Source organism: Aplidium turbinatum, chromosome 1 (genome assembly GCF_918807975.1).
Source record: "Aplidium turbinatum chromosome 1, kaAplTurb1.1, whole genome shotgun sequence".
NCBI classification, from domain to species: Eukaryota; Metazoa; Chordata; class Ascidiacea; order Aplousobranchia; family Polyclinidae; genus Aplidium; species Aplidium turbinatum.
Window position 1 is genome coordinate 39,782,947 of NC_137472.1, and position 20,690 is coordinate 39,803,636.

General features: G+C 36.3%; 1 protein-coding gene across 1 annotated transcript; it reads left to right on the top strand.

Moving 5' to 3' along the window:
- The first annotated feature begins 7,629 nt into the window (after positions 1–7,629).
- LOC145778870 (dolichyl-diphosphooligosaccharide--protein glycosyltransferase 48 kDa subunit-like) lies at positions 7,630–20,472 on the top strand. Its single transcript, XM_082590462.1, has 9 exons — positions 7,630–7,806; positions 8,012–8,122; positions 9,307–9,443; positions 9,939–10,084; positions 10,185–10,326; positions 17,223–17,323; positions 17,824–17,971; positions 18,297–18,533; positions 19,592–20,472. The coding sequence occupies exons 1-9, from the start codon at positions 7,671–7,673 to the stop codon at positions 19,745–19,747; spliced, it is 1,314 nt and encodes a 437-aa protein (XP_082446588.1). The 5' UTR covers positions 7,630–7,670; the 3' UTR covers positions 19,748–20,472.
- Positions 20,473–20,690: the final 218 nt, after the last annotated feature.

Here is a 20,690-nt window from a genome sequence, read left to right on the forward strand (position 1 = left end):
TCTTTATTTTTAACAAATTCCTTTCATTTCTTAGCACAAATTCTCTGAAAAAATCACACCTTCTAATAGGCTGTAAGATTACGTTTCGCTGAAGTCCGAAGTTAAAAATTAAATCCAGTCTCATTGTCGCACAACAATCAGTCAAGTTTCAAATCATCATCTCAACCAACCCTTCAAGACAACTTTCCACTTTCAAAAATTTAATTAAAAAAAAAAAAAAAGAACACTTCCGGATAGAATCGAACTCTTTCCCTCTACAATGGCAGCCCGATACGTTACGTATGCGCCACGGATTCAGTTGAAAAAATCGTATTGAATTTAAAACTTAAGGCGCTTATCGTCTTTTGCTTTGAAAGAGAAAAAGAAAAAAGTGCTTATGTAGTGACGTCATGACCGGTCAAATAGTGTTTCAGATTCAAAGACCGGAGCCGGTCAAATAGCCACTGCCTTTTTGTTTTTAACAGCTTTAAACTTTTTTCAAATTAAGGCAGAATTCCTTATCTGGTAACACTATTGAGGCTATTATTACACTATATAGTGTAAATATAGCCACAGCCTTTAACTTACTGCAGAAAACAAAAAGTAAAGAGGCCATTAGACAGCTTTTCTTTATAATTGAAAAGTCGGAAAGAAAAAATAACATTATATTATGTAAGTGACCAAGAGATAATATCTACCACAAATCATAGAATTAGCCACTGCGATTCAATAAACCTTATGTTTACAGTATCAGTCCTCGAAATTAGCGGCGGCACGCGGCAATTGCCGTGGTAAATGCTGCCGCAAACGTCATAATGGCCATTCTGCTACGGCAATTAAAATGCCGTCGTAAAATGAGCACTTAGACAAAAATTGTTCAAAATTTTTTTCTGTGTTATTTGCTCGCTACGGGAGTTTAATCAGCAGCAACATAGCACCAATACCTCACCTCGGACTATTTTACTTGCTGTGAACACTCACGTAGTCTTCGAAATCAGCATATTTTTACTACGTCAAAAACGTTGCCCAGGCCAAACGGCAAAAGTTGAAATTGCCTCGGCAATTAATGTGAACATTTATTGCGAAAAAATTGTACCAAAAACACGTGAAACGAGAAGCGAAAAATATACTAGAGTAGTCTATAACGACCGTACTGTTTGATTTGTTGTGATGTAATACCAAAAGTAGCGATAAAGCTAGCAATGCGATACGCACGCTGTTACGGTAATTCAAGTTAAATAACTCAGGGGGAAAAGTAAGTTAATTTTGGGTTGATTCAACGTTCAAGTCAGCACAAATCAATTTAATTTTCCCGGCGGGTTATATTGCGTAGCAACAATGCCCAATGAGAAATTTACGTTTGTTTTACATTAATTCGACATCTAGCGATGTTGAATTATCATAAAATAATTGCTCAACCAGGTACCTTTAACAAATTAATAGCTCTCTGCGAGAAGATTGCCTCGATATACGTTTACACTAACATAATTTTGGCACAATTGGGATACTGCGAGCAACACAGTCTGTTGGATAAAGGACTAGTCAGAATCGGAATCATCAGATGCTGTATCGGAAGATGAGGTTATACTTATAGCGTCGTCACTGGAATACTTGAAGACGAAAAACTGGCTATTCATGAACACGCGATTCCATATGATCGGAAGCATTAATCTTCTTTACTGCTGAAGAACCATTTATCCAATTTTGCACTACTTTTTTTAACTTGACCCCGTAGCTTTTCTAATTCCGATTTGTTTCCGTCATAAAATTCTTTACAAATTTTGCAAAATACCACACTAACGTTTCCTTCTGTTCCCTCTGTTTGATAACCTATAGCAGCAGGTAAATTCCACTTTTTAACTGTATCTTCCATTACCATGATTTATATTCGCAAGACACTGGTAAACAATAAGCATTCGATGAAAGAATAACTTTGCGTAACAATTAAGCCAGTATTTATAAGGTTGCAAACTTTTTACAGTTCACCTGAGCATTGTCAGAACATAAAATAGCTTGCGTGATGCTCTGGGCTACCTCCGCATGACATGTGATGAAGAAGCACATAGAATTTTGTTTGATTAAAGCATACGGCAATTGCCGCCGTAATCCAAGGTTTGTCGATTTGGCCACGGCAATGTTTTTGCCATTGTAGATGAAAGCTAATTTTCGAGGGCTGCAGTATATATATTGATATAAGAAAACAAACCCATTGCATTTGTTGCAAGTGCTTGATTATACTATCCAATACATTTTTGATAGAGATCGCTTTGGTCTGGTGCTGTGGAGTTTATGGTATCTAATAATGGAGTTAATTGTGGGTCCACGTCTTTTAGGCGCTGACAGTTAGGCGCTGGTCTAATAGGCGCGCACTAGGGTGATGACTAAAAAAAAATTTTTTTGCCTGCTATGGGAATCGATGAACTTTTTTATGTGTACCAAGAATGTGAAATTTTTTTTTGAAAATTTTTCTAAAACCTCCCCCACCAATTGATATTTCTGACGTCACTTGGGTGCATTTTTCTCCTTTTTTCTTCCTTATGCATTGTTTAAACTTGTTACAGACTCCTTACCATACTAAAAAGGTGGCCCACAGTATGGTGAAAATTTTGAAAAAAAAATTGTCGAAAAAAGTCAAGGGGGTTCTGAGATTTTACCCTTTTTGTCATTATTTTTCGCAACAGCGCCTCTAGCGGAAATTTTTTAATTAATGTAACTTCAAGAATTCTTAAGCGATTTCGGTAAATTTTTTTGTCAATAAGCTCATTTTAAATGCTGAGGAGGTTTATTGTTACTTTATTTTGATATATTTTTGTCACTAGAGGGCACTAGTGCTTTATATCTGAACTGATAGCCTATAAAGCTAGACCAGACATGAGTTTTTAATAGCATTGGAAGTTGCTAGTAATTTAAAAAAATAATTGAAATCATTTGATCTGTTAATTATTAGCAGCTTGTTGCACTGTACATAAAATCTTGAAAGTGTAGCCTAGTCTATTTAATGGGCCTATATCATGCAATTTAGGGCCCTATCATGCAATTGAATTCAAGTTAGCCTAGTTATCGGGTTAGTTTTTTAGTTACCGGTATTGGGTTTTGGAGTTGGGGCTGCTTAACTGGTTGTTTTGGATTGCATATCATGAGTCCAGCAAAGATGGCGATTCTGAAAGTGACAGGGCCTCCAGTGATTTCGAGAGCACAATATCAGAAGAAGAAGAAGATGGGTTTGAAAAGAAGATGAGATCGTCAACATTGTCAGCAACAAAAATGGTGGTTCGCCATTCTTTGTCCACGCACGAAGCATCGGGTGTGTGCTCCACTCTGAATGAAGAAGGGGTTACTCTCCCTACTCCATCGCAGTCTGGCGTGTGACGTAGTGTTATAAGAGCTGGAAACAACAAAAATGATAAAATAAAGTTGCTGTTGAAAGAAGGAAAATATTACTGTGTCCACTTTGATGGAAAAAGGTTGTCTGGGGAGGAGTTTCAGGTGGTTTGCCTCCAAAGAGAAACAAATGAGGTCAAACTTGGAATAATTAAGTGCAAAAGTGGTTCTGCTCAAGATATTTATAATGAATTGGAACGAATTTTGAATGAATATGAAACCTGGTCCAGTATCAAAATGATTATTTGTGACACAACCGCTGTGAATAGGCCTACTGGTCGACTAAATGGTATAGTGGTGAAATTACAAACAAAAATGGTAGAGATGGGACTGGATCGACCACAATATATTGGTTGTCAACACCATATACTGAACAGAATTCTGAAGCATGTCTTGGATTTCTTTGTCAGCAAACATTCCACAAAACCAACTCTGAATTACAAGTTTATTGATGATATTTCCGAAAGATATGAAGAATTGCAGAGATATTACAGTGGAGAAGTTTGTGTCAACATCAATGAAAATCCTGGTTGGAGAGATGACTTTAAATTCTTATACGAGCTGCGTCGTTCTTTATAATTGTATAAGGTGAGCTAAAATTTGAACATGCTGTGCTGTAAGATTACTAAAGAATTTCTAATAAATCAATTTAAAATTCATAATTTTACAGTTGCATCATGTTTTTCCTCAAATAAAATGGAGAAAACTATCTTCTTTGCACAATGCTAGATGGAATTCACGAGCAATTTATACTTTAATTGCATACTTCTTGATCCCACAATGGAGAGGAAAATTAGAAATCCCATGTCACTTTATTGCTAATGGATGGCAAGAGCAATGGTTTTCTAACCAAAGATACTCAGAGGAGGCATACCCAAAATTGTTATTGGCTGTTGAAGGAATCAAAGTAGGTAAAACTAGTGTTTAACCTTATTGAACCGTGATATTTTGAAGTAACTTTGTGGTACCGGTACTATTTATATCATAAAAGCATCATCCTCGTCAAATTTGTAGCCTACTCTTGAATAGCCAAAACAATGTTTATGAAATAGTTCAAGGTTATACCGGACTACCAATACCAACAGTAAATTAGGCTTTAACAAATATGTTTTATGTTAAGTGTAACGGTGCACTGAAATGCTTGAAAACACATTGGAACCAGGATTGCTCTGTTCTCGACATCCTTCGCTCGAATATGATTGCAGAAAGAGCTGTTAAGCTGATAAAAGAACTCCATAAGTGCACCAAAGAAAAATATTTGAGTGTGAAATTTGTTGCATGCAACAAATTGTAAAGCTGTTAAGGACAAAGTATTGTGTGTATTAATACTTTGTGCACCTGTACTGCATCTAAATGATTTTGTCACAATAATACAATTTGCCATTCATATTACTAAGTAACTGATTGTGAGTCATGTGTAGTGCATTAGGAAAATAAGTAGAGTAATTTTTACTGATTATATTGAAACATTGCAAAAGAACATGGAAATATACGATAAATCTGGGTATCATGCAGTCGATTTGAGGATTTTGCAAGTTTTACACAAAAAAAAACAAATTACTGCCATCTAGTGATAAAAATGCAACAACTAACAAACTACCAAGTCACCCAGTATCAAAAATAAACCATCTGACAAAAAAATTTGTTGAAATCGCTTAAGAATTCTTGAAGTTACACTAATTAAAAATTTTCCGCTAGAGGCGCTGTTGCGAAAAATAATGACAAAAAGGGTAAAATCTCTGGACCCCCTTGACTTTTTTCGACAATTTTTTTTTTAAATCTGCACCATACTGTGGGCCACCTTTTTAGTATGGTAAGGAGTCTGTAACAAGTTTAAACAATGCATAAGGAGTAAAAAAGGAGAAAAATGTACCCAAGTGACGTCAGAAATATCAATTGGTGGGGGAGGTTTTTGAAAAATTTTCAAAAAAAAATTTCACATTCTTAGTACACATAAAAAAGTTCATCGTTTCCCATAGCAGGCGTTTTCGATTTCCTCAAAAAAAAATTTAGTCATCACCCTAGCGCGCACACTGTGGCGTCTGGATATTTAGGTGCGGAGCACTAGGGCGCCCGTTCATTTAGGTGCTATTCCTAGTAAAGTCTGTAAATTGTATCAGCTTGGCAGGTAGGTAGGGGCGTAGGGCAATCCTTTTCACACAAAATATTATATTGAACAGGAAAATATATTGTTTTGTTAATGCGTGTGCGTTGTTGGTCATGGCTTCAGTGAGTGAAGTTGCTTAAACCGGCAATGCTTTTTCACACAAAATGTTATATTAAACAGAAAAATATATGGGTGAAGCTGCTTGAACCGAAAATGCTTTTCACACAAAATGTTATATTGAACAGAAAAATATGTTATGGCTTCCGTGAGTGAAGCTGCTTAAAACCGGCAATGATTTTCACATTAAATGTTATATTGAACAGAAAAATATGTTGTTTTTTTAATGCGCGTGTTCAGCATTTATTTGTTGTTAGTCCAGGTTTGCGCCGGCAAAAGCTTTATCAATAAATTGTTCAAGTTTCCGAACATGTATGAGTTCACTTTTAGTTAGGTCAAATAATAACTAAACATCAGTAAAAAATGTACCATAGGCTGTACTCAAGCGGGCGGTAGGCTTGAGTGAAGAGTAACTTAGTTTTCCGTCAAAACCCGGACTAGGTTTAATAACGAGCGAAGTCTCACCATTATGCTTGCAACTTGTAGCCAAGGTGTAGCCTATATGCCCTGTAGAAATGTATTCATGTGAACAGTAGTAGAGCGTCTTACGCGTTCTCGTCACATGGCCAATTCATCCTGAACAGAAGTAATTTATATTTAATCTAAATTACCAGACATTTTTCACACAAATCTGTTGTATTTACGCGGTAAAAACATGTCATGTGATCGACGTAGACGCACAATCTTGACATCAAATGAAAGCATACACCTTCAGCTATCCGAAGATGCAAAGCTTTGCAATAAAATTTAAAACATTGTATGTACAACTAGCAACTTTCCAAACGGTATTTTTTCTAATTTCTAAAAAAATTAAAAATTGGCAGAAAAGTGTAGGCTACTTCATTATAATCTTTACTACCCAAGCATGATAAAATAATTTGAAAATATATGTAGTTTAATCGAATGCCAAAACAATTCTGCACATGAGAAAAAATTTACTTCGTTTCTGCGCGCAATGCTTTAGGAGGTACAGCAGAATGATTATGGAGAAATTTGGAAAATTTTAAGCAAAAAGTTTACGTAATTTAGCCTACAGTCTTTTTGATCGAGAAATTCCAAAGTAAGGGGTTGCCTAGCCAGTTTTGACTGCCAATTCTAATGAGTAAAAAAAAAAAAATCCACTGTGTCCCCATCTTTAAGAAGTCCTCATCCGATAACTGCACCGCCAAATTTTTTTTTTTTTAATTAGTTAAAAAAGGACAGGCAAAGACTATGGATCTGCCATCATTTACATTATTTTTTTTGCTTGAAATAGGCTACCTTTTAACCTTGGACGTAGGGATACTTCCTTGGTCATCATGGCAAAAATCCCAAGACGTGTGTATACGTCCGTGGTCGCAAAAGAGTTAACTAAAAAGTGAACTCAATAATGTTCGGAAGCTTGAATAATTTATTGATAAAGCTTTAACCAACGCAAACTTGGACTAACAACAAATAAAACAATAATAAATCAATAAAACAACAATATATTTTTCTGCTCAATATAACATTTTGTGTGAAAAGCATTGCCGGTTCTAGCAGCTTCACTCACTGAAGCCATGATATAATTTTCTGGCAAGCTACCAAGCTGATACAATCTACAGACTTTATTAGGAATAGCACCTAAATGACCGGGCGCCACAGTGCTCCGCACCTAAATATCCAGACGCCACAGTGCGCGCGCCTATCAGACCAGCGCCTAACTGTCAGCGCCTAAAAGACTTGCTCCCTTAATTGTTGTAGAAGGAGCTGTACTTTGAGTATTGACTATTGCAATTATTGCATTCTAGTTGAATGGTGTCAATCCCAGGGTAGTGTAAAGTGGAGCTTCTATTGTTGGTGCTTTTGAGTATTGGCATTTACTCTGGTTTTTCATCAATCAGCTTTGGAATCTTCTTATGGCTGTATTAGTATGATATTTGTTTTACAAATGCTTACAAGATTCTATAGCCATCAAGAAAATAGTCTAGAAGTAGAATTCATTTAATATGCTGTTTGATCCTGCACCATGACTTATATATTTCATACCTTCAACAAGAAGTTATATCTTTTTACTGCTTAGATTTTTAGGATATTTACTGGTGTAGAAACTGTATATGCTAATAGAATGAAGCAAACTTTTTTTGTACTATTGCTATCTTTTTGTGCACTTGCTGTTTCAAAGCAGAGTAAAAAGACTTTGGTTTTGTTGGATAATGCAGACATTAAAACAACGCATTCTATTTATTTCAAGTCTTTGACAGGTTAGTGGCATGAGAACACATTCTGGTAAATATGTTTTCGAAATTATTTTATATACATTTGCTTAAAATTCCATGTGCTTTGATTCTATTCTAATGCATGTTTTATAGGAACTAAACTTTTGCAATGAAATGTACCGTAGTTTATAAGTTGTTAAAAATGTAACAGACGCCCAGCCTTAATATAATATCAATATATATGTTTCAGATCGTGGCTTTGAACTCACTTTTAAATCTGCTGATGATGCAGGACTAGAACTCATCAAGTACGGGGTTCACCTGTATGACAACCTTATCATATTTTCTCCATCTGTCGAAGGTAGTTCTTTCTATATAAACTAAACGCTTGATAATTGTTTATATATAATTATATAAATTATAACTTTGTTTTATTTTCATCAATTTTAGACCTACCGTACAGTATCGAGAACATGTAGCTTATGACTCGCACGCATGAAGATATTTAGGTATTGCTTCTTTGGCATTTACCAGATTTTAATTTCAGAAATTAGCCATTTAGTTTAAAGCATAGGTCTAGCAATCTATATAATATCTATATACTCTATATGATCCGTTAGGTGAAACAATTTGTAAAGGCTTCAGATAGTAATAACTATATTTGATTTAATTCGCTCTGCTTTGCCTTTTTGCTTGGCATTGAGCACTTTTTGTAGTATTAATAGTTTTCATTGTTTTAATATCTATATATATATATACACAAGTCTTGATAATGTGCAAGCTGGAGGCTTGACTGAAGGCCAATGTAATTTCAATTATGAACTCTTTAGCTAAATTTACTTTGCCGGTATATATAAATATATGCTCTTTTAAAATGATAGTTTTGAGAATCCAAATTGCCAAAGTGTGATTCATTGAATTTCAAATCACTGCAAAACTTCTAATTTTACATTAAAGATTGACAAATCTTTCTCAATTACCAGTGTTGCCATGCGCTTTTTGGATTTCCAGCACAATTTGCCAAAATCTAGTTTGTTTTTTGAGTGGTAACAATACCACAGAATTAATTCAAAACCACAGAAAATATGTAATACGCAAAGAGTATATTATTCATTAACTGTTACTCAAACTATCACCTTATACTAGCAATTTTGGTTACTACAGATCGGCCTTCAGTCAAATTTTAAGGTCAACATTGTCATGGACTGTGTTTAAAGATCGCCATGGTTTAAGGGTCTATTTTGAACAAAGTGTATTTTATTAAATAGGCCTATACAGTTGGTTTACAATAGAATTGTATATAAAATTTACATTTTATTAGTGGGCTTGTGTCGTTTACACAACAAGTAGGAAGTAAGTCTTACGTTGTTGCACCACTATGTAGCATCAGATGTTGCTGGAGAAGCAGAATTGTTTGATTTTTGCAATAGTTAGGTGCAGACAGGAAAGGTAACATGCTTTGTAAACTGTGGTTGTTACAATACCAAAAATAACTTTTAAATTTAGTTTGCACACAAGTTCAATTATTTTGCTTTTTGTGTTCAGATTTTGGAGGTGGCATAAAGGTATCAACCATCACAGAATTTATTGACGGTGGTGGAAACGTTTTAGTTGCTGCCGATTCAAGCATTGGTGATCCCATCAGGGAGCTAGGCTCAGAATGTGGAGTTGAATTTGATGAGGTTAGAATAAAACTTTATAAGAGAGTGTTTTAATTGTCGGACTATGAATAAATGAGTTGTTACAATAACTTGTGGTTCATGTCATGAAGTCTGTCGCAAAGTTATATTAAAATGAAACTAACTGTGGTGTTTCTTGTTGTAACAACAGTAAAGAGTGCAATTTTTGATCACCACCACAAAAAATGAATTAACTGAATGTACCTTTTAATTTGCGTGATGCATTATTATTAATTTTTAATGAGGGGTTAATTTCAAAGAGTCTTGTTTATTTGTCTAAAAATGTCCAATATTGTTGTATGACAACTTTCACAAATTTGTTGTTACAGACTTACAGTGTCATAAATTTTTGTTGTTTGATTTTATAGAATTGTGTATGTACTGTTTTAAAGAACAAATCTGGTAGGTTTTTATGTTCGTGTGTTGGTTTAGCTATATTCCTTCCGTTATATTCATGGTGACGGTGAGGCCATTAAAACTTGATTGATACTTCCGCAGGAACGGACAATAGTGATTGATCATCACAGCTTTGATTCGAGTGACAAGGGATCTCACACTAAGGTGGTGGTGGATCCAGAAAGCATGATCAAAACCCAAAACATCGTTGGGAAACCAACTGCTCCGGTACTTTACAAAGGAGTGGGGTACGTAGAGCATCTTTTTAATGGTTAAACTTCATGCATTTTTATGTCTCATTGTACAAATTTGTGTGTCTCACTTTTATTAATATGTTTTTTTATGCAGAATGGTCCTTGATCAAGAAAATCCTCTCATCCTTCCTATAATGCGAGGTTCCCCCACTTGCTACTCCTACTTTCCCGATGACAAAATTGATCAATATCCACTTGGTGTTGGTACAAGTACAGTTCTGCTGGCTGGCTTGCAGGTGATTGCGCCGTTTGCCCATTGACGGATGAGAGCGGGAATTAGACACTGAGGGTCGAATGCACCAACAGTGATTAACTTAAACAATGATTAAAGTTAATCATTGATTAACTAAACAGTGATTAAAGTTAATTCGTTGTTGGTATGCACCAACAAAATTTTGTGCATGATTAGCTAATCAATGATTTAATCAGACTGTTGATGGTTTTTGCTGAGTCATAACTCTAGCAATGAGTATTTGTTTGGGGTTCAGTACAGTTCAGTGGTAGAAAAAGGTACCTACGTCCTACATACATTATTTGTTCATAGCAATGGCAAAAAGCGTTAAATTTGCTGATAAATTATTTGGTAGAAACTTAAGCTGGACCGGTATTCACAAATTTGCTCGAAATGATATCTGCTGTAATATGTACTGAGCCAGGTAGCCTACTAAGCAGCCATTTTGTCAGGTGCCAATGAAAGTATGAAACACCTTTTTAAAGTGCTCCCTGGTTTTAACAACTGAAGTTGGGGTGCCGTAACTTTCACTACATTGCAGAAGCAGCCTGAAATCAGTTGAATTTAGCAATTGCAGTTAGGCTACAAGGTTGTTCATCAGAAATTTGAAAGTGAATCTTTGAGACAATTCCACTTAGAACAGTGTTTCCTAACCTGGGATGGGGGAGGTGTTATGACAGTGTAATATCAAGAAACCATTTCTCATGCTTTTTAAGAAGTTTTGAAAGGGCATTTCAAGGGTCAGCGACGGTTGTGCAAGGTCGCTTTGCTTTTCAAAGCTTTGGGGGCCTGGATTTTTGCTTGGTTCCGGGCCCGAAATGTTCTCTCAATGGCCCTGATAGAAACCGTTGCATTTTGAAAGAGGTTTATCTTGTTTTTGACCATTTTGTGCTCGAAATACTCAGAATGAACTAAATTTAATGTAATTTTTTCAAAATTCTCTGAGGGAGGCCTTCACCTGTTACTGGGGTTGCCTAAGTCAACACACTGGAAGGGGTCCATCTATATGGATTGACTCCTTGCTGTTTAAACTCCTGGCAATGCCACTACAAGACTACAGGGTGCTAAACTGTCCAGACCAGTTTACAGTACGGTACTGCTCAGGCTTTGTTAAAAACAACATGTTTTATTTTACACCCATTGCGACAACATACAGTACACTGCAATTACACATGCAACACAACAGACGACTGGAAGCAGCGAAGGAACCATAGTTATCGAGCAGACGCTCTCACCAGTCAGGCGGCTAGATGTTAAGGTGGAGGTAATGGAATGCATTTCATCAAGACACAACTGCCAACTAGAAATTTATTTTCATAAACATTGGGCTAATATAAATTTTTCTGAAATGATTTGACTACATTATTTTACTGTTTTGTATTTCAGTGTAGAACAAATATTTCAACATTTTTTCTTGACTGTTAAATTTATATAATTCATTTATAAAATGTCAAAACAACGTTCGCAAAAGTTTTCTCCACACTAAAAAGATCTGTTTCTCACTTGCATTGCAACATATCGCAATATTATTGAATGCAAGAAGACTGATGGTGTGACTATACACAACAAAAATGATGCCTGGCGGGAACTCACCAAAGATTTTAATGAGTGCCTCAACCTTGGCAGTTAAAGAAGAGGGTACACTTTGAAGGTTGTGGACAAACATGAAGGCCCAAGCAAAAAAAAGGGTCTCTTTGGCCCGCCAAGAACGCTTCACCACTGGCGGTGGTGCACCCCAAAAGATGAGGCATTGCCAATCTAAGCTACTACAAGTCAAACGAGAGAAGAAGAAGACCCCAAAAGAGTAATGACACCGAAAAAGAAAATTTGAATTAGCTGAACAACTGATACAGGCACAAATCGAGCAATGTAAAAAATAACAAATTTGAGCTTTGCTACTCTGTTTAAGTATTTATGTGATAACTAGGGCGATTTTTGTAACCGAAGTTAATTTTTTAAAGTTGTACCAATTAACAAAAGAAATGTATAACCAAAATTTCATGGGTGTGGGAGGTCAATGTTTAAGATGTTATAAAGTTACCAAAAGTCACTTTTTGTGTTTTTAGATTACTTTTCATTTGTTAAGTCACTTTACTTTGCATACTTTTTTGCCTAATTCCCCTATTTGTATATCTTTTATTGCTATGGAGAGATGAATTCACATTTTATGTACAGTAATGCCAAGACTTTTAATATATCTTCTACTATGGTATGGATTTTAGGTATGCACGAGCCCATGCTTGTTTGTATCACGTGTATTACCGAAAACTCGTTAATAAATTTTTGTGATCAAACAAATTGTGTTAACTATATTTAACCAATTGTTTTCCCTGCAACAGCTAAAGTGTTTGTTTTTTCCTGCAACAGCTAACTTGTATATATAAAGTGTTTGATTGACAGAAACTTCTCAGAGAATGTAAAACATTACATTGTGTAACTTGAATGTGTAATTCTGATTTGAGTACAAATTGAATCTAATTTAGATGCTTTTTTATGTGGAATTGTTGCCATTTCTTTCGCTTTCTTGTTTTCGTTGAATAAAGTCACTTTTTGGTGACTTTTTCGCAAAATTGAAGTCATTTTGTTTACAAAAAATCGCCCTAGTGATAACATTTTGTATATGTACAATTGAATGGTTGTAACTTTTCGCTGTTCGTAATTGTTATTCATACAGAACAATTTAGAAATAAACACACCAGGTAGCTGTAGCCATGGTTTCATAACTTCATTAAAACAGACAGAAAAAACTACTACCCTGCCAGCAAATCAACCACTATTTACATTGATTCAACGTCTGTATACATTGAATCAATGTAAAAAAATGATTTGCTGGCTGTGTATTTACTCACAGATCCCTCATCAGGTGTACAATGAAAGAAAACAGCAACCGGCTCATTTACAGCACTGGGTGAAAATCAATCAATTACGTTAAAAATATTACTTTAGTTTAAAAATATTGACAACCCATGTCCTCCTGGTGACAAGATTGGTGTATGAGTTCCAAGACCGGATTTAGAAGTATTGAGTGATAAGTTGCCGTCTCATTGCGTTTCCACCAACTGTGGGCATGGGTTGCTGTTGGCTCTTTATGCTGGAGTTGGCATGAGATGAAGATTCTTCAAAATTCACCACGGCGAACAGCAAAATTATGCAAACAAGCAGTTGCGACTATAATGGGAAGGGTGTTATCCAGTTTAGTTCGGAGAGGAATTCGCAAGCACCGAAACCTTTGCTTCCAAACTTCGCTTTGTGAGGTCTTCAGCATCAAGTTCAGCAGAATCCACTACATTCACTGCATCAACCATGTTGTTATTACTATTTTGTATCTAATTGTACACACTGGTACACATGAATTCCATACATGTAATGAAAATACAAAGTGATAGGTGTGCATGGGCACTGTGATTAGGTAAACATTGATGACAAGCAAAAGGGTTAGGGATGGACAATGTAGTATGAGTATCAATTATGTACGGTGTGTTGTACAACAACTCCTACCATAAAAATAGTTCTATATATATTATATGTCATGAAATGCCAAAATATGAACAGTCACATATAAAAATATATATGTTCAAACAGCTTGTCAAACAATTTTTAATAGGCCTGGGACAATGTATTTTGGGACATCCCTAGAAAGGGGTCTAAAATAGTATGTACTGTATAATATCTATGTTATACAACTCCTACCATAGAAATAGTTCTATATAACATATCATTGAATGCTAAAATATGGACAGCCACATGCATATAATATATCAAATATAGTTATTACGGTATCATACATACTCCCTAAAACCTCTACAGCCTGTTTCATCCTAAAAGAAGGATCAGCAGAAGGTCCTTATTCGAAAACAGCTTGTTAAACAATTTTTTATAGGCCTGGGACAGTGTATTACAGGTATAAAACCACACCAAGCCATCAGTAATAGAGCATATGCTACAATCAGGGGTGCCGGTAAGCTACTGCACATATTGCAATATAACAATTTCTGCTATTCGCTTTTAGCCTAATTATAATCTTTTATTTTTGCCTCAAAATAATATTCACGGCACAAAATTCTGCAACACAGTAGTCAGTAGTTTACATCATTATAACAAAGCATGATGCCTTTCTTTGTATACCGGACACTTGTTCATTACTCAATAGTGAGCTGATAGATGAGCATTATCGCTATATCTTATCTTAAAACTTTTAAAAGAATTGGCCTTTCAGCAACAAAAATGCCCTTTTTTCATAATCCTGCACCCCCCAGTCGAAAATTGTTCCGGCACACCTGGCTACAATAGCCAAATTTTGGTAAGCAACCCATAACCTCAGCTCAATCAGTTGCTGTCCATGAAAAGTGAAGAACCTTTACAATTACATTTTGGTCATTCTAATCCTATCACACATCACACCTTCCATACCGTAGTTCAAAAGGTGCAGCCTGATGTTGCAATTACCAAGAACTAATACAATACCAGTACTAGAAACCTTTGCTGGAAAGTTAATCAAGCTTTAAACCTACTCTAGAGCTGTATTAACTCTGTTACTTAACTTCCTAGTTAATCACAGACATATACAACCAAGCAACCACACGGCATTTAACATAATCGATTAAAAATTGAACAAACTATAAGCTACAAACGTTTTCGGCCATACACACGTTAGCCCTTATCAAGTAACAAAAAACAACTACTTATCATATCTACAATGAAAATGAATAACTGATCTAAACACTGAATTGAAAAACGAAATGCAAAATGAAACGGCAGAACAAAGGAGAAAGGCACATCACATGGCGTTTAAATTACACCAGGCAAAGACGCATCATATGACGTATCAAGTGTGCTAACGTGTGTATGGCCGAAAACGTTTGTAGCTTATAGTTTGTTCAATTTTTAATCGATTATGTTAAATGCCGTGTGGTTGCTTGGTTGTATATGTCTGTGGTTGAAGAAAGTGACCTCTTTACCAAAATTGTATCCTAGTTAATCACAGTTTAATCATGGTTTAAATAGCCCTTGGTGTTGGTGCATACCAAAGTCTCACTTAATTGTGGTTTAATTTAAGATTAAGTTAAATACAGTTTAATCACTGTTGGTGCATTCGACCCTGAGTGTTTGTTGTGCTTAGCATCCATAGCCATTATAGCTTAACGACAAACGTCACAGCGATGCCGTGGTCAAAATAATATCTTTTATAAATCAATTGCTTTCTACATCACGACCTGTATCATTTTGCAAGGTTTCGATCGTTGTATGCGTTGGCCTTGTTGTGTAGCCCAGGGCTTCCCAAACTTGGAGTCGCGACTTCGCCAGGAGTCGCGTAACGAACTTCAGGTGTCGCAGAGAGTATCATACTAATTTTAAACAATGCACCGTAGCATATTAGCCTGACACTTGTGTGCAAGACGCTGTGAAAGTTATTAACTTTACTGAGTCGCGCTCAATACCTGTATTTTGCAAACTGTTTATGTGGTGAAATGGAATGGGAGCTTAAAACCCTTTCATTGCACTGTGAAGTGAGGTGGCTTTCAAAAGTCATAGCTTTGAAAAGTCTATTAATGTTGAAAAATGAAGTCATGATTTTTGTACCAAAAGAAATTTGAGACTTGTTCCACCATTTTCGCAATGACAAAGTCTGGCTTTTGAAATTATGCCGAATGTCAGTTTTGCTTGAATAACTGAACGAATTTAATTTGTTCCTTCTAGGAGATAAATCAATGTTTAGCATTGAAATCTAAATCTGATGCGTTTACTTTAAATTGAACGTTAAAAATTTGAACATCTGAAAAGATTTTTGCAAACAATGATGTGGAATCAAACGTTATTAAACCTCTCGTTATCGACCATTTGGCAAATGTGTTGAAACAGTTCAGATGCATGTTTCTCCAGAATTGGACGTTACCAAATTAGATTGGATACAAAACCTGTTTGCAGTGCAAAACAAAGTAGGCCTACCAAGCACCTCTCTCTTAAATCACAAGAAGAACTTGCTGATCTTTCCTTTGACTTTGAGGTGCGGCTTGAGTTTTCTGCCATTGAATTTGGAAAAAAATCTGACACTTTTTGGGTTGAACGAACAATTGAACATTAGAATATCCATCATTATCTAACTCAGCAGTAACTAACTGCACTCTCGCCGTTTGCATCAACGTATCTGTGCTAATCAGTTTTGCGTTTTCAATTTTGACGGCAATCAAAACAAAATAGGCCTTCTGTTCCAGCCTAAGCAACATTAAAACCGCTTTGAGACCAACATTAAACATTGAGCCACGGCTGGACTTGCTGTGTGGAAGAAAACAGTCGTACCCGTCACACAGATAAATGTGTTTGCTTTATTGTTTTGTTTCCAGTAGGCGACATGTAAGCAGGCGTCGAGCACCGGTAACTTGATTTAAGTTTTTGTTCTACTTAAGCTTTTCAATAAATGTCGCAAATGTATATTTCACATTGTTTATCATTTTAATCGTGAGAGGTCGCGAAAGTCTTTAGGAGATTAAAAGGGGTTACGAGCGAAAAAGTTTGGTAAGCCCTGGTGTAGCCTACAGTACTTGCCGCACGTGGCGCAAATGTAGGCCTATCCAATTGCTTTATCGTATAAAGACATGGATTTTGTGGGTCTGCCATCTGCAGACATAAACCTTATTAACCAAACTGAAACACCTATTCAGTATTCAATATTCAATTATTCATGTATGTTTTCAACTCTTCAAAGTTTCCTCCTTTTTTTATTGTTGTAGCGACTATAGCTAGTACCATATTTTCGTTCCAGACACGTTACTGAAGTTACACAATATGATATGATGATTGATGATACCATTTTCGTAAAAACAAATAAAAAGTGCTGTTAAACAAAAGTTTAGATATACAGCGTGAAAAAAACATTTTCTAATTAAACTGATTGATTTTCAGGCCCGCAACAATGCTCGTATGTTATTCAGTGGTTCCATTCTTATGTTCAGCGATGCGTATTTGACTTCTGGTGTGAAGAAGGACGCATCGGGATCAAAGGCGTAAGTAAATCTACTCTCATGTCTGTCTGTTTTATATCTCAATGTCAGTACCCGCCTTTTCAGTTGTTGCTTTAGGAACCTTGGAGTCAAATGAGGCTACTGACTAGGTATTAGACCAATAGCATGACCCGATCGTCTGGTGTAAAACTGCACTATCACAACATGTTGTAAGTAATTATCGGCATTTTTTTTCAACGATTTACCATCCAGGCAAGACTGGTTTTGGAATCAATGTAAACTATCATTTACAAGTACAGTACAACATCTGGTAACTGTATAGCACGCTTATCTGCACTACGTGCCAAGCTTTTAAATTTGTGATTTCGCTAGTAGCTCAACTTTAGTATGTATTGTTGGCATGACCTTGCTGTTTAAAGTGTTTGGTTGTTTGGAAGCTACGTTCACAATCTATATGAATTTAAAAAAGTTGTTTTTAAAGCAATTGCACCCAAATTTTGTATTTGTGCTAATGTCAACAACTTTTTAAAACTCCCATTTAGTTACTCCAAAGCTGGTAACGAAGATCTTGTCAACGCGCTGTCAAAATGGGTGTTTCAAGAAGTGGGAGTTTTGAGAGTGGGTGAAGTAACACATCACAAGGTCGGGGAGACTCAACCCCCCGAGGCCTACACCATCACCGACAAAGTTGTACGTATTCACCTCTTAGAACTTTGCACTTTCAAAATGTTATAATACAGTGCTGTAAATTTTTACAGAAGTCAGCTGAACTACTTTGTTAGTCTAAGCCAGGGCTTCTCAAACTATGGGTAGCGACCCCAAACATGTTTGCAAGTCATAATTTTAAGGTCGCCAATCAAATTTAAAACTAGGCCTATAGTGGTTAGTTTACAATGTAAACTTCCTACCAAAGGGTCGAATAGAAAAAAATTGGGTCGCACAATAAAAAAAGTTTAAGACGTGCTCATGGCAATGTTGTTCGTAGTCCTTACCTGTCAAGCATTTCTTTTTTCAGTATTACAGCATTGTCATTGAAGAACAACGTCCGGATGGCAAGTGGGTCCCTTACACCGGAAAGGATGTTCAAATGGAATTTGTGAGGATCGATCCTTTCGTCCGACTTCCTCTTGCACTGGACAAGAAAACAGGAGCATTTTCTTTAACTTTCAAGCTACCAGACGTGTACGGCGTCTTCCAGTTCAAAGTAGATTATAAACGACTTGGGTACACTTTCCTGACCAGCTCCACTCAGGTTAGTTGAGATTTTTTCTTTGCCGAACTATTCTCACTATTAACTTTTTTTCAATAAATTTATAACTTTTATGACCTGGTTGTCACTGAACGCCGCATAGGTCTCTACACCGTAACTACTCTTCACTAACTGTACAATAGAGTGTTTCATTTTTTTAGAATAAAAAATGCTTGAAGTCTAATCAGATCGGTTTCGGTCACATACAGACAATCCAAAATATCTTTAGAGGATGCGCAGCCCCCTGCCCCCAAAGTTTGAAAACTTTAAGCGTGGGAAAATTCGCAAGAAGTGTGTGATATCTCGGTAAAGGAAGGAGACAGGAAGACGTGTAAGGCGTAAACTTGAGCGGAATGGTCAACTTGCTATCTGCGGTTAATACATTTCACTGCCCTATCTGCAACGGAAAAAAAGTTAGACACTAGTTGACACCTTACACCTCCTAACTTTTTTCCGTTGAAGATAGGGCAGTGAAATGTATTAAGCGCAGATAGCAAGTTGACCATTCCGCTCAAGTTTACACCTTGCACGTCTTCCTGTCTCCTTCATTTACCAAGATATCGCATGCTTTCTGAAAAATTTCCCACGCTTCGATTTTTCAAACTTTGGTGAGGAGGCTGCGCATCCTCTAAAACTCGTTCTATCGAAAAAATATTTCGGATCGGCTGCATGTGACCGCAATCCGGTCTGATTAGATCCCAAGTATATATATTTTATTTCAAAAATCCTGAAAAAATGAAACATCCTAACTGTAGATATATGTTGAAGTTTGATATATTTGTTGACACGACACGAGTTGAATACGGCACATGCAGGATTACAGGCATCTTTGAAGAATGTTGCGAAATATTAGGGTTCTAAAATAATGAATTCCTATAAAGAGACTGCAGTTCTACTGCGCACGTCATGTACTGTTTGCTATCGTTGTCGTAACTGCATTATTACTTGTCATAAAGAATCTGCATTTTCAAAGTCATGTCATCCTAAAGTTTTTCGCAAAATTCCTCCTTATAATATATTACATTTTAAGACATGTTGTAATATTGTCTTTATTATGGCAGGTATCAGTGCGTCCTTTGCAACACACGCAGTATGAACGATTCATTCTATCTGCTTACCCGTACTACGCCAGCGCGTTCAGCATGATGTTCGGTGTTTTCATTTTCTCAATAGTCTTTCTCTACCACAATTCAGAGAAGAAAAGTAAAACCGAGTAGTCGAAGAAGCTTCTGACTTTTGCAATGCTCAGGCGACCCTTCGCGTTTTTTTCCTGGCGAAAACTAAATTCCAAGAAAAGTTCTAGCAGATATCACTGAGTTTTAAAAACAGTACTAATGATATGCTTGCACAGCAATAAATAATTGTGGTTCGTGTCTAAAATGAACTGTCTGTCTAATAAGCCCTTGTGATTAAATTTGCATTGTTTGTAAGAAAATTTATATTTGTAACTATGCCCAGGTTTTACTTTTTGTTAAGTGAGCATTCTTATAAATTTAAATTATTGTCGCTTGTCTGGCACGTGTCAGCCTAATGGAGATGCAAACTGGTCGCATGATTGTGCCGAGCATGGCCAGCTCTTTAAAAGCAAGAGCGAACCCTCTAATTTTTATGAACAAATCATTTGTATTACAAATCTTGCATAACTTTAATGCCGGAACTTAATTTGTCTTTTGCTGTACGTTTCGGTTAACGTTGGACAAGGTCAGTGCTGTGTGTTGCAATTTGCCAAGACCGGTTGTGCAAATTGTAGCCTATTGCTATGGAGCTACCACTCAAATTTCTAAATTAATTTTCTTGCACAGCAGCCACATTACAAGTCTTTTAAAATACTTTCCATATTTTGTCTGTCTCTGATTTTGGTTTCAACCTTTGTGGCTTCCTTTGCCGTTTAAGTTTGTGGCAGCGCGAATTGTGCTCGATTTCGAAATAAAGTTTTCTCAAACTCGGTGTGGTGGGAGCAGTCGCAGTGATGAGAACGATTTGCTTTCTCATCGGAGTGTCCGGTTAATTCCAGTTGCATCCAACCTAAGGCGCTAAACCTTTGTTAATTTACATTTAAGTGGGATTTCCTGTCCAACTTTTCGACGAGGAATTAAATGACAAGTTCCAATGAGATCAAGTAGAGTGATGCTCGAGAACAAAATCGCGCAGTAGCCTACT

Excerpts from the sequence above, each read along its gene's own strand:
- LOC145778870 (XM_082590462.1), top strand. The coding sequence starts at position 7,671 with ATGAAGCAAACTTTTTTTGTACTATTGCTATCTTTTTGTGCACTTGCT. Across the intron at positions 8,123-9,306 it reads ATTTTCTCCATCTGTCGAAG|ATTTTGGAGGTGGCATAAAG; the intron begins GTAGTTCTTTCT and ends TTTTGTGTTCAG. Across the intron at positions 18,534-19,591 it reads TCCTGACCAGCTCCACTCAG|GTATCAGTGCGTCCTTTGCA; the intron begins GTTAGTTGAGAT and ends TTATTATGGCAG.